This window comes from Lutra lutra, chromosome 6 (assembly GCF_902655055.1).
Source record: "Lutra lutra chromosome 6, mLutLut1.2, whole genome shotgun sequence".
NCBI lineage: Eukaryota > Metazoa > Chordata > Mammalia > Carnivora > Mustelidae > Lutra > Lutra lutra.
Window position 1 is genome coordinate 10,494,775 of NC_062283.1, and position 13,884 is coordinate 10,508,658.

General features: G+C 40.7%; 1 protein-coding gene across 3 annotated transcripts in view; it reads left to right on the forward strand.

Annotated features, from left to right (window-relative positions):
* Positions 1-13,884, forward strand: part of NUP153 (nucleoporin 153) — a 70,138-nt gene that overhangs the window by 45,516 nt on the left and 10,738 nt on the right. The window contains exons 14-17 of one of the 3 annotated variants that reach the window (XM_047733674.1): positions 503-593; positions 5,012-5,143; positions 7,025-7,645; positions 10,622-10,816. In XM_047733674.1, the coding sequence (XP_047589630.1) occupies positions 503-593; positions 5,012-5,143; positions 7,025-7,645; positions 10,622-10,816 (1,039 nt within the window). Of the gene's footprint in view, positions 1-490; positions 594-5,011; positions 5,144-7,024; positions 7,646-10,621; positions 10,817-13,884 lie in introns of all 3 variants that reach the window. The other 2 variants (XM_047733676.1, XM_047733673.1) reach the window with 2 other exon arrangements.

The following is a 13,884-nucleotide window of genomic DNA, read 5'->3' on the forward strand; positions in this document are numbered from 1 at the left end:
TTGTTTCTTTCTTTGTAGTTAAATATTTTGGGGAGATAATAAGTTTAATGTTTGAGTTGCCCCATACATCTTTGGCATGCATATCATTTTTACATGTTGCCTTCTCTTTTTCACTATGCTCTCATTTTCTGTCACAGCTGGATGTTCCAGATCATTTTGTAATTTCCCTGTCGCATGCCTGAAACCTGTCCCATTGTCCATAAAGTCTCCTGCTTTTTATTAGAAAATGGTATTTAGAAATCCAGAAATGACCTTTAGGAGCACATAATTATTTTATGTACTGCTTTGAAGGAAAAAAAAATGCCTAAGAAATGAAAAATGCTGTTTGATAGAACACACCATTCATTCTAAGAAGCATCTCAATTTTAGAGATTGTAAAATGTGAAAACCTGGAATACATGAAATTCGGTGGTTTTTTTTTTTTTCTTGGAATAAGAAAAAGCTACTTGATACTCATTTAAAACTAAATAGACTCTTAAAGGATACGTTTTCTTTTTTACAGATTGGATTTATATTCAGTGTGCCTGTTGCAAAAACAGCAGAACTTTCTGGCTCTAGTAGTATTTCAGAACCAATGACAAGTACTAGTTCAGGTAAGTAAGGATTTCTCACAAGTTTTTACGTAAAAATAGTTGCATTACATTACATTAGTATTCCAAATTCTTTAATCCTTAGCAATTCTTGTAAATGTTTTTATTTGAATGAAGTTAGCTCTAAAAAGCAAACAGGAGCTAATACCAGCCCTTGGCAATATTTTTAGTCTCTGTTTTCAGAAACACTTAGCTCACTAAATGGAAATGTTACAGTTTGGTTGTGACAGGGATTGTTATGGCAGCACATATATTCATGGTCTTTGTTTAATTAAAATAAGGTGATAGTTTAGTATAAATGAAGTATTAAGAAATTGAAGAGTTGTCTGTATTGTTATTGAGGTGAAATAGAATTGCAGTGGATTCTATCTCTAGGCTTAGTGTTCAGTTCACAAACATTTTTATGCGTTAAGGGTTATGCCGGCCTGTGCCGATAGTGATGCATAATTTCAAGGAGTGGGTGTAATTGAGGGAAAGAAATGAGTCATCAGAAAATTAAATCCTAGCCTTTTGTTGCGGTAGCGGTGGTTTTCCTTGCAAGTGTTTGCTGTTTAGGAAGTGGGGAATCATCTGGGCTAAAGATACTCAGGTCAAGAATTTTTGAGCAAGGGCATTTTACTCAAGAGATGAACAGCAAATGTGAGGGTGTAGGAATTAGAGAAAAAAACATGACAGTCTTTGAAATCTGTAGGTAATTTGTCATGCAGTTAAAAAATAGCTTTAAACTATAAAAATTCTTGAATTTACGCTAAGGAATTGGATTTTAATCTGAATGTAGTAGGAAGACGTTGAGTGATTTTAAATGGGGTGAGCTGGGCGTCATGGATTGACAACAGTGCCCATTGTGGGGGCGGGGGGCATGGTTGGGAGTGGGGTTTTATAGGCTGAAATACCAGTTAAGTTCTTTTGCCCTATCCAGAAGTGTTTATTTGACTCTCTCAGTTGTTTTTTGTTTTTGTTGTTGTTGTTGTTTTTTTAATCTCATAGTTTTGGAATTAAACTAGATCCTCCTTCAAAGGATAGAGTAAAAAATCAACGAAGCGAAAGAGCTAGGACATAGACACTGGATGTTCTAGCTTTGGTGGAGCTGGAAGATAAGAATAAAGATTGTGAGAGTGGCACAGCATAGGGATTTGTATGTTGCAGTCCTGTGTTTTATTGATTAAAACAGCCTTGTGTAAGAGAAAGAACAAGCACATTTCAGTTGTACGTTCTACCACAAGATTTTTTTCTTTAATGTTACTAAGAATTCTTTGAGGAATAAACTTACTCAAATTACCATTTTCATGCCTGGTTAATTTTTTATGCCAGTTTTTATTAATGCGATACTAACGGTAACTGGATGAGCAGTAATTTGTTAAAACAACTTTCATTTCATTGCATTTGGGGGAGTTTTCCAGATTTTTAAGGCATTTTTTGGGAGTGGCATACCTAGAATTGAGAGTGATTCTCACCACTTCTGTCATTAAGAAGCTGATTGAAAATGTGTAAGTCATGATTAATTACGTTGTGGCAGGAGCTGATTTTTCCAGTTTGAGTACACTGCAGGGTATCTTTAAAATTGCCTTAAGTTACTAAAAGCATGTCAGTTTTGATTCTAAAGGAGGATAGACTGTGACTAAGCGCTACAAGCATATGTTTTGTTTAGCCCTCCCCCGCCCCCCCCTTTTTTTTGTTGTTAAAGATTTTATTTATTAGAGAGAGAGCAGCAGAGACTACAAGCAGGGTAGAGAGGGAGAAGCAGGCTTCCCGCTGAGCAGGGAGCCCGATGCGGGGCTCGATCCCAGGACCCTGGGATCATAACTTGAGCTGAAGGCAGACGCTTACTGCCTTCACTCAGGTGCCTGCATATGTTTTGTTTTGACACAGTTATGAGGTAGGCACAATGTTTTGTTGTATATTTTTGTTCCTGAGGTGAAATTGAGGTAAGGTAAAATGAATCCTTTTAAAGGGAACAGACTCCGTTGTGTTTAGTACGCTGGCTGTGTGCAGCGAGTGACTGCCACCTGTCTTGTTCCAAATAGTTTTATCCCTGCTCCTGCAGAAGAGACCTGTACCTGCTAAACAGTCCTCTGCATCTCTCCTCCCCCCAGGGCCTGGCAACACTAGTCGCTGTTTTGTTTCGTTGTATGTGCCCATTCTGGAGTCATATAATATAACTTTTTGTGTCTAGCTTCTTTTACTTACTGTTTTCAAGGTTCATGTGTATGACAGTATGTATCAGGACTTCACTCCTTTTTTTTTATTTATTATTTTGTATTTATTTTTAGAATTTATTATTTATTTATTTGCTTCTTTCTTTAAGTGGGTTCCATGCCCAGTGTGGGGCTTAAACTCATGATACTGAGTTTGAGTCACATGCTCTACCGACTGAGCCAGCTAGGCGCCCCAGTACTTGACTCCTTTTGTGGCTGAATGATATTCCGTTGTATGGATGTACCATAGTTTTCTCGTCATCTATTAATGGATATTTGGGCTATTTGCAGCTTTTGGCTGTTGTACGTAGCGCTGGTGTGAATATTTGTATGCACGTATTTGTTTGAATGCTAGTTTCCATGCTCTGGGATATCTACCCAAATGGTAGTTCTATGTGTAATTTTTTGAGGAACCACAACGCTGTTTTTCTCAGCCTCTGACTCCTTTCATACTCCTCCTACCAGTGTATGAGGCTTCTGATTTCTCCACATTCTCACCATGCTTCTTTTTCATTTGTTTATACCCATCCTTAGCGAGTTTGAAATGATGCTTCCGTTGTGGTTTTGATTTGCATTTCTCTAATGACTAATGGTGTCAAGCATATTTTCATGTGCTTCTTGGTCCTTTATCCTCTTGGGAGAAATGTCTATTCAAGTCCTTTCCCCATTTCTAAGTTGGTTTACCTTTCTGTTGCTAAGATGTAACCATTTTTATATAGTCTGGATACTAGATCCTTATTAGATACATGATTTGCAGATAATTTCTCCCATTAAGTAGATTGTCTTTTCACTTTTTTGTTAATGTCCTCCACAAAGGTTTTAATGTGGTGGTGGTCAATTTTTTTCTTTGCTTATGCTTTTGATGGCGTATCTAAGAATTCATTGCCAAATCCATTGTCCTGACAATACCTTCTTGGTTTTCATCTAAGAGTTTTATCATTTTAGTTCTCACATTTAGATCATTGATCCATTTTGGGTTAATTTTTGTTTTAATGACATGTAGGATTTTTTGAAACTACTTGACCCACTCCTTTTAAATTGGCAAATGCTTACGAAAAACCTGGTTATTTATATTTTATTACGGAAAATTTCAAACATTTTCAGAAGTAGTAGACTGAATTCCCATGTAGTCTTTACCCAACTTTGGCACCCTGCATTTTATAACCAGTCTTGTTTCTCTTTTCTCTCATTCCTCCCTCTCTGGCCCGGAAACACACCTATTAGTTGTATTGAAACAATCCCACACATACTTCATTTGTAAAACCTTCTCCCTTAGAAATAGGACCACAAAGCCAGTATCGTACTGAAAATACAGATTTCTTATTTTAAGTATAAGAATATGTTTGTTTTGGAAAGCTTAGGAAACCTAAAAAGAAGCAGCAATAAAAGTCAGTCATCACTATCGGCCACTATTAGTCTTTTGATGTGTCATTCAAAGTCTTTTGGACTTTATAGTCTTTACCTATAACTGCATTTAAGGATGATTTTTGTGGCCACACAGCATGGCACCCTGCTGTTCCGTGATTGATGTTCTCAGACACTTAGCATCTGTCATCCAGGTTTTCAATATGAAAACTGAAGGATCCTTTCTTTTTTTCTTTTTAAAGATTTTATTTATTTATTTATTTGAGAGAGTGAGCAGGAGCAGAGGGAGAATCAGACTCCCCGTTGAGCAGGGAGGCCAATATAGGACTGGATCCTGGGACCCTGAGATCATGACCTGAGCTGAAGGCAGATGCTTAACTGACTGAGCCACCCAGGCACCCGAAAACTGAAGGATACTTTGAATCATAGGATGAATTTCTAGAAATGAAAGAACTGGCTCAATTTGGGAATTTATTGTTAAGGTTTTTTGATCAATCTTGTAAATTGTTGCGTAATCAGAAACATACTTCATGCAGTTTCTGAGCTTGCTCCCGTTGCCATCTCTTCTTCAGCGTTTCAGTGCGGTTTTCTTGATTACCAGTTAGTTCCCTGGGTGAGGGATGATCTTATGTACAGTTTATACTTTCTGCCCTTTTGGGAAATACTGTCTCTACTTTCTTATAATGGTTAACCCTTACATTTTAAGTAAATTTATTCATTTAAATTTATTCATTATCTTTGGGTTGCAGTGACTTTTTCATGCTACTTTAGAAGTTGGTCCAAATTGGCTTTGAAAGATCTTTTTAATCCATTTTAATCCAGTGCTTTTTCTTGGCATAATGTCTTTTACGTTTAAAAAAATTGCAGCTCAAGATATCAGTGCAGTGAATAGTACAAGCTGTAAGGAGAAGCCAGATGAAGATTGTGAGGGCCCTTTTAGAGCTACAAAAACCCTGAAAGAGGGAAGTGTCCTCGACGTTCTCAAAAGCCCTGGTAAGTTAACAGCTGCCTTTGAAAATACTCTAAAATCTGAAGTACAGATTGGTGGTCTTATTTTAATGTTGTCTGTGGTATGCTTTAGGTGTTTAAAAAATTATGGCTAGTTTGATAGGAGATTGACTTGAAAGTAGTCATAGTCAGATGTAATTCTTTTGAAGTAAGTACCTTAGAAATTCTCCTTTAGAATTCAGATCTCTCTCTCTCTCTTTTTTTTTTTTTTTTTAAGATTTTATTTATTTATTTGACAGAGAGGCAGGCAGAGAGAGAGGAGGAAGCAGGCTCCCTATTGAGCAGAGAGCCCGATGCATGGCTCGATCCCAGGGCCCTGGGATCATGACCTGAGCCGAAGGCAGAGGCTTAACCCACTGAGCCACCCAGGTGCCCTAGAATTCAGATCTCTTAAGAGGCAAGTATAGCAGGAGAAGAAGAGGGAAGTGTAGAAGAAGAAAATGAATTGCCTTTTAGTAGCGATATGCCAATATGAGGGGAAAAGAGTAAATAAACCTGATTATACACCTGGGCATATCTTTCTCTGATGGTAATGTTGAATTGCCTTGTTCTCATATCATTGCCTAGTTCTTTCTGGGCAATGAAAGAAAGAAAACATTTGCTGATCCCAACATAGGTATATGTAAGGGACTGTGCTCACTTGAAAAGAAATTTGAGAGCTCGTAGAAATAGCTTGAAGGCAGTGACTAGAAGTCCTCAGTAAGTTTTCAGTTTGGAAATCAGGACAGCTACGACTGCGATTGTGATGTCTGCTATCAGGATGTAAACATGTTTATAACGTGATGTGGTTGCTCAGAGAGAATTTGGATTTACTGAGCAGATAGACATGTCTAATTGAATACGAATTTGCAGATAAGGTCGGCTTCCACAGCAAAATTTAGGAGGATTAGGTTTCTTTGGTCTGGCTTTGTCATTTTAGAGATGAGGGTACTGCTTCCAGGAGTCCCGGTGACAGACGATGTGGCACAGTTGGGGAGAGCTGCAGAGCACCTGGGCTAGAATCAGCTGAGGGGTGGTAGAGCGGCGTTGCATTCCTATAGTCCATCCTCACGTAGCTTATCCTCTGCATTCGTGGTGCCCAGCCCTCCTCCCTTTCAGTTTTCTTCAGCAAGAATTTGGAGGAGTCCTATGTTCTTTTGAGGGAAATTAAAAAAACCTGAGAAAGAGGAAGGAAAGGAAATCTATAACACCTTAAGATGGTTACTGTTAAAATTGCACCAAACTTAGTGACTCAGATTAATCATTAACAAGATGGTACGTTTTAAAAATCACTGGGAGTAACTGAAGTATGTTTGCCTTTTTGCTAAAACTAGCTCGAGGTTGCATTAATCGTAGCCTTAGAAAATCTCTAAACAGTCTTCTGTATCCTCTTACCCTCCAATTTTATTTTCCTTTTGTGTTAAAAGCTGGAAAAACAGGTCACTGGGTATGTTGGTACATGTACAACAAAGGTTAATTGGTCTGAAGTAAAGGATTAGAAGGTCATTCCCATGAGTAAAGCTGGAATGAATCGATTCAATTCAATGACAGCGGTTTTGGTAGTACCAAGACTTTCTCAGCTCAAGTTACTCCATGGTTCTGTGTGAATAACTTAGTTGTCTGAGTACATTCACTGATTACGAAAAAGGTATATTTACAATGGGAAAGGTTCTGTGATTATATTGGAGAACTATGTGAGGCAATTTATTTGAATTAGGATTTGGTAACGTTCCACGGGCGTCTTTGAGTAGCATGAGCTCATCCTCCACGAGGGTAGACTGGGTCTTCCTTTCCGTAGTTCTAGACCTTACCAGATGGTTTGGTTTTTTGTTCATTGGTTTTGTTTTGGTTTTTTTTGCTTACACTTTCCTCTTTCCCTCATTATAGGTTTTGCATCACCGAAGGCAGATTCTCTTGCTGCTCAGCCTCCTACCACAAGCCCCGTTGTTTATACAAGACCAGCAATAAGTAGCTTTTCTTCTAGTGGCATCGGGTTTGGGGAAAGTTTAAAAGTTGGACCGTCGTGGCAGTGCGATACTTGTCTACTCCAGAACAAACTTACAGACAGCAAGTGCATCGCCTGTCAGGCGGCAAAGCTGCCGCCCAAAGAGACTGCGAAACAAACTGGAATCTTTGGAGCACCGAGTAAAAGTGACAGATCCGCTCTTCCCTCCTCAGGGACGGGGTTGGGAGACAAATTTAAACCGGCAGTAGGCACTTGGGATTGTGATACCTGCTTAGTGCAGAATAAACCTGAGGCGATAAAATGCGTGGCCTGTGAAACCCCGAAGCCCGGGACCGGTGTGAAGCGAGTCCTTACACTGCCCACGGCTCCGGAGAGCGCGGCGACTGCGGCTGCCGCCCCTGCCACGTGCACTGTGACCACTGCCGCCTTAGGGTTTGCAGAGCAGTTTAAAAGGCCCGTGGGCTCTTGGGAGTGTCCAGTATGCTGTGTTTTTAATAATGGCGAAGACAGCAAATGTGTGTCCTGTGTGTCTGAGAAGCCAGGTACGTGTGTGGCTCTTTGGGAAAATTTTGTTCATTGTTTTAGTAGGACATTTAAATTCATTGTGTGCTAACAACCCCCTCCGTGTACGGCGGCAGGTTGAGCCTTTCCCCGCGCACCTTCATTTCTCTGAGCCGTCTTGAGGTACGGTGACTTGCCTGGGGCTGGCTCTGCGTCTTCCCGGGGTGCTGCGTTAACCAGCCCAGTACGTGCTTGGACGCTTGCTTTGCATCCGTTTGTATCAGAACCTTCCTGCTCGTCTCGGTCATTTTCCAAGTTGACTAGTACAGATGCTGAAAGATCTTAGAAGGGATAGTCTTTCTCAGACTGTTCTCCAGAACGAAATAGCACTTCGTCTCTTTCCCTCTTAGAAGTAAGGATGGCAAATGGTCATTTCCAGAGATTTCACGGAGGGTGGCAGCATCTCTTCATGAGAGGCTGACTGTTAACGGTGATACCTGTGCCTCTCTGTTCTCTGCCAGAGAGACTGCAGTGAGAGCAAATTACTGAATCATGAATGAAAAAAATCCTAACCTGGCAGTGAGAAAAAAGGAGTCAGGTTTGAGTTTTTCCTGTGTCTCTGTTCAAATTTGAAAAAGTTGCTGAGATTCACAACTGGAAATGACTCCTTGCTGTTTTTGTAATAATATAGAATTGTTTGGTGTAGGTATATGGCAACCTGGGTACTAAGTAAAACCTTTTATGGATGCCCTGGGAATTATGCTTCCCTTTTTATTGCATTATTCATGGATATGTAGTTTTAGGTCTGCAACGGCAAGTTCTTTATTTGTTAGCCTCTACCCTATGTCTGAATATAAGGAGTGAGCCATATTTCTCATTCTTACTGCACATCTCCGCAAGAATAAGATTTCAGAGTCTTCATTCTGAAATAACTTTCCTTTTCCACCTGTCATTCTTCCTCCTCCCCTAAAAAAAAAAAAAAAAGCAAGTCTTTGATCAAACAAGAAACCAGAATTAATTCTGAGTTGATTAGGAGAATAAAACTGAGTTAGGAAGTAAAAGTAATGTCAGCCATGAATAAAGGAAGCTCGTATATTTATTAAAGAAATCCCAGCTTCATCCTGTAAATGATGAGCCATCATTTTAAGCAGAGGAGTGATACAGTTAAAGGTGTGTGTTTGACACATTGCGTGGTGGCTTTTTGGAGGGTAGCTCTGAAGACAACAAAAGTTGGAGGGAGACCGGAGGACAGATGAGGATATTGTACCAGTAGTACGTGTGGGCAAAGGTAATGGCGACGGATACTAATGGAGTCAAACCAGGATGTCGAATAATGTACGGTTGAAGCCCTGTGGGTTTTGAAGTTGTGAAGTTGAAGCTGTGAAGTTGACAAATAATGTGAGGACTTTGGATATTCTAGAATGGGCGCTCCGGGCTGGAAATACAGATTTGGGAGTCATTAGGTTATAGTTTTCCAAATAAGGCATGGGAGTAGAGGCTACATAAACTGAGGGGTTGGTGGGAATAGAGAAGATGGCCCAAAACTGAACTCGATTAACTTAAGGGAGGGGCAGGAACGAAATTTTGGAACAGTTAATTTTTATTTATTTATTTATTTATTAAGATTTTATTTATTTGACACAGCAGAAGTAGGCAGAGAGGCAGGGGGTGGGGGAGCCGGCTCCCTGCCAAGCAGAGAGCCCGATGCAGGGTTCGATCCCAGGACCCTGGGATCATGACCTGAGCCGAAGGCAGAGGCTTAACCCACTGAGCCACCCAGGCGCCCTTGGAACAGTTAATCTTCTAGAGGAAGAACCAGAGAGGAGGAAATCCCAAAACTACATGGCACTGGTTGCTTCTTAGAAGAATGGACCTTGGGGAACAAGAGCAGAGGTCGCAGTAAGAAGACCGTTACTCAAGCAAGAGCTGAGGGCCGCTTGACACGGGGGAGCAGTAGGAGGCTCAGAAAAAGTGAAGGAAACAGGAGAAACAGGAAGACACTTCTGGCCGCGCTGCCCAGCTGGCCAGGGGCGCTGCACCCGGGAAGGAGACCACAGAGCTGCGGACTGCAGGTACTGTTTGGCTGCTCATGAGACTTTTGAGGACGGTGGACCGAAGATGCAACCTCGGGGAGCAGTTTTCTTGGCAAGATGGAGGAGAACCTAATGGTAGAACAGACACCAGGTGCCTGGGAGAGGCGACAGGACAGCAGGTGGAGATGCCAGAGTGAATGACCCCACTCATCACACACTTGCTTCATGACGGCTTCGCGGGGCCATCCTTCCCGTGCCCCCTCTGCTCCCCACAGACTTGCCAGTTCTGCTGAAAATTTAAATGGCCCCTCTGTGAATCCGTTCTTCCCCGGCTCCTTAGTCCTCTCTTTCTTCATTCCTCACTTCCCGTCTTGGCGATGGTGCTACTGCGCGTTATGTTGTACTTTTCCCCTTGTAGACCGTCAGCGCTTTGAGAAGTTAAGCGGCATTTCACTCATCCTCCCGCCCTTAGAACTGCGGTATATTATGGTACTTAATAAATGTCGTTAAATAGCTAGTTCTAACCAATGCCATGAACTTCTGTGTAAAAATGGTTGTTTCAAACGCAGAGACCTGGGCTTTGAAGTCGTGCAGTTGATGTGGTCTGTGGCTGTGTATTTTATGTTAGACTACTGCCTATGACTTATATCTTAGATTTCAAAATGCTGTGCTGTTTGAAGAGATTTGATAAAGATTCTTAAGGACATTTTATCTTTCAGTTTCTGATTTCTGAGCATGTGTTTTTTTTTTTTTTAAACCATGATTATTCAAAACTCGGGTTAAGAGAGCTTATCACTAGGCAAGGTGAGTGTGAGCTGCTTGTTTGTAAGATTAAAAGAATTCTGATATGTCTATATTGTTTTTAACAGTGTAAATTCTATATTTCTGGCACTTTACACTAATTGAACATTTAGACTTAGTGGTACCTTAAGATATTGACATAATGTGAATTAGAATTTCTTATGTTTCCTTACTGTTTTTTAGGAAGTTCGGTACCTGCTTCAAGTAGCAGCACTGTCCCCACCTCTCTGTCTCCTGGAAGCTGCTTGGGGTTAGACAAGTTCAAGAAACCCGAGGGCAGCTGGGACTGTGAAGTGTGCCTGGTACAGAATAAAGCAGATGCTACTAAATGTGTGGCGTGCGAAAGTGCAAAGCCGGGCACAAAATCTGAGTTTAAAGGTAAGGCATCGGTGAACCGCCTCCTTGTACTGCCATTTTAAAGTGAAATATTTGCAGATCACTTCAGTCTCACATCTGAGTTACTGTAAAGCTGGGTGATTGCCTGGTCAGCAGTGAGGGTTTTTTTTTTTGGTTTGTTTTTTGTTTTGCTTTGTCTTTTTTTTTTCCTGCAACTGTTATGGGACTGACTATTCTATCTTGTGTTGAGTCTGAGAGAATTGTAGATACTTGTTTCTAACTGTTAACAGCCCTTTGGGATTTAGATGAATTTCCTGACTCTGGGGACTGATAATTGATTACTAGACATATTGTAAAGCCAATAGCTCTTGGTTATACAATAAAATGTCCGTTTATTGGTAGTCTGAATCGATTATTCCAAGTGTACCTTAATTAACAGAAATATCAGTGGATTCAGCGTAAAATTTTATAGTACTAAATGTCAAGCCTAACTGTGAATTTTGTTCTGTATCTTGAGTAAATTTATGATAATGTTCTCATGAGCTATCAACAAAATATATGTACTTTTGTGAACTATGAATTTTCTAATTAAATTTTACATGTGGAAAAAAAAAATCAATTTCCTGACTCTGAGAACCAAGTAATCTGGACTTGGGCTTTGGTTTCCCAGAGAATGTCCCAGAGAAAGGAGTCTCTTAATAATTTTGTTTCGTAAATACAAAGGAAGAACCTCTAAAAACAATTTATGCTGAACTGTTGCCGAAGGCCACATTTTTCAAGTCTTTATTGTCCTTTGTGACTTAATATTTCATATGAGATACATTTCAGTAAAAAGGTTGATAAAGCTGGGAAAGAGCAGAATTTTAGATCTGAAATAGCAGTCAGGGAGAGGTGAGAAAAATTGTTATCAGTAAGGGCGGGGGGCCTCAAAGGCGAGACCGTGAGGGCATTAAAGAAAGAATGCCAAGTTTAATCAGCTTGTACCCGTGTCTTGGGCTAATGACTTCCAGACTCTCTTGACTGGAAACCAAGCAGGAAGCTTTTACATTGTGACCCACCATATGTATAGCGTATTTGTATGATTGATTGAAAAGTGTTAAAAAAAAAAAGAAAAAATGTCACAAACCAATACTTACTCTTTAGTTTGTTTAAGTTACTCTGTTTCTATTCTTTTTCATTTTAGAAGAAAAATGCTGGTTGCAACCCACTAAATTAATTACATGGCTAAAGGGACGCAGCTGGTTTGAAAAACACTGCCTTTGGGGGGCGTCTGGGTGGCTCAGTTGGTCTGACTCTTAGTTTTGCTCAGGGTCGTGAGATCGAGCCCAGTGTTGGGCTCCACAGCGTGGAGTTTGCTTGAAACTGAGCCTCTCTCCCTCTTTCTCTCTTTCTCTTTGTCTGCCCCACCCCTACTCGCTGTCTCTCAAATAGATCAAATAAATAAATAAAATCCCAGACTCTGCATTTGGGTGTTTTAGGTCACTATTTTCCAGTCTACTTGAGGTGGTTGTGTAGCTGTGAACCTTGTGGTCCTCTCTCCGTGCCCTCTCCCTGTTGTGCTATGATCATCATACCTTCAAGTCTGTGCCTTTGAGGCAGAAGTGAGAACGAGTTAATTATTGTCTTTAGCACCTCAAGTTTTAGCTTTCCATCTAATATCACTTGAGGTATTTACAGACCATGTGGAATGCTGCTTGCTTCTCAGATTTTGATAATTTTTTAGTTAAGTTTCTTAGCGAAAGAAAGGAATGGGTCATCATTAAAGGGAGATTTGAAGATAAGAGGGCTTTGTCTCTATACGTGGGTAAGCAGGGTTGATGGATAAATATCTTGGCACGCCAGTGATTCCTGTTCATTTCTAGTTTCTAAGCTACAGAAAAGCATTATGAAACCAAGACTTTGATCTTGTCAACATAGTACTGTTTGTCTTTGTAAGTACTGCTTCTGCTTCTGCAGGTCTTCTGGTCTTCTGAGGTTGAACTTCTTTTTAATGTTTGATTGATAACGAATTTATTCATAAGATTTCAGACTCTGGCTACAATAGGATTCCTAGTGAAAAGTCTGTCTTTTGTCCCCATTGGTTCATTTTCCATCCTTCCTCCCCCACCAGAGGGAATAACTGGTGGTTAGTTTCTCAGAATTCTTCCAGAGTTTCTTCATACACATGATAAGCAAATATACTCTTATTGTATAACTCTGTGTGTTCTTATTTCCCTTTAATTTGTTACAAAATGTGTACCGTACTGCCTTTCTGCCCCCTTGATTTTATCCTGGATTATCGTGGACACATCTTTGCTCTTCATTCACAGCTGCCTGGGCTTGCATATGACATTTTGCATGTCTGTGAGTTTATCTTTAAAAATAAAGACTTGGGAAAAAAAAGAAAGTAAAATAAAGACCTAGGATGTGAAGGTGATCTGGCTGCGCCGTCTGTCACCCATTGATCACCGGGCTGGATTCCCCTGATTGGGCTGGCTGGCCTTCCCTTCCTCCCTATGGCTCCACGTACATCCGTCCCAAAGCTGCGTGATCTGGTCAAAGAGGACAACCTTCCCGGATAGAGGAGGGCCCTTCTTAGCTCAAGCGTGTATATAGAGCAGCTGCGCTCCCCTGCTAGAACCTCCAGGGAAGCTCTCAAGGTCCATTCGTAGGAGTGTGTAGGGTAGTGAAGCTTCCAAGACTCCAGATGCATCCAAATGACCTGCTGCGTGCGGCAGTCTGCTTTTCTTTACAGAATAAATAAATAAATACTTAGCTGTAGAATTGTTGGATCAAAGGATACATGCGTTTATAATTTTTAGTAAATACTGACAGTTGCCTTCCATGGATTGTGTGCTAATTTACCCATCCACCTGTCCTGTAGAAAGTGTCTCTTCCTCCTCGACTCCTCACCAACACTGCCTCATCAGGTTTGTTGGATCTATGCGGGTATCACAGATGAAAGGCGGTGTGTCCGTGTAGTTGGGAGGAGCGAGATGGAGTTCTCATGCCAAACATTGGGCTGCTGCTTCGTGTTCACTGCCTTTCACTCTTCAAAGGAGACCTTTCCAGAATTAGTCCTTTTTTTTTTTTTTTTTTTTAAGATTTTATTTATGTATTAGAGGGCACGC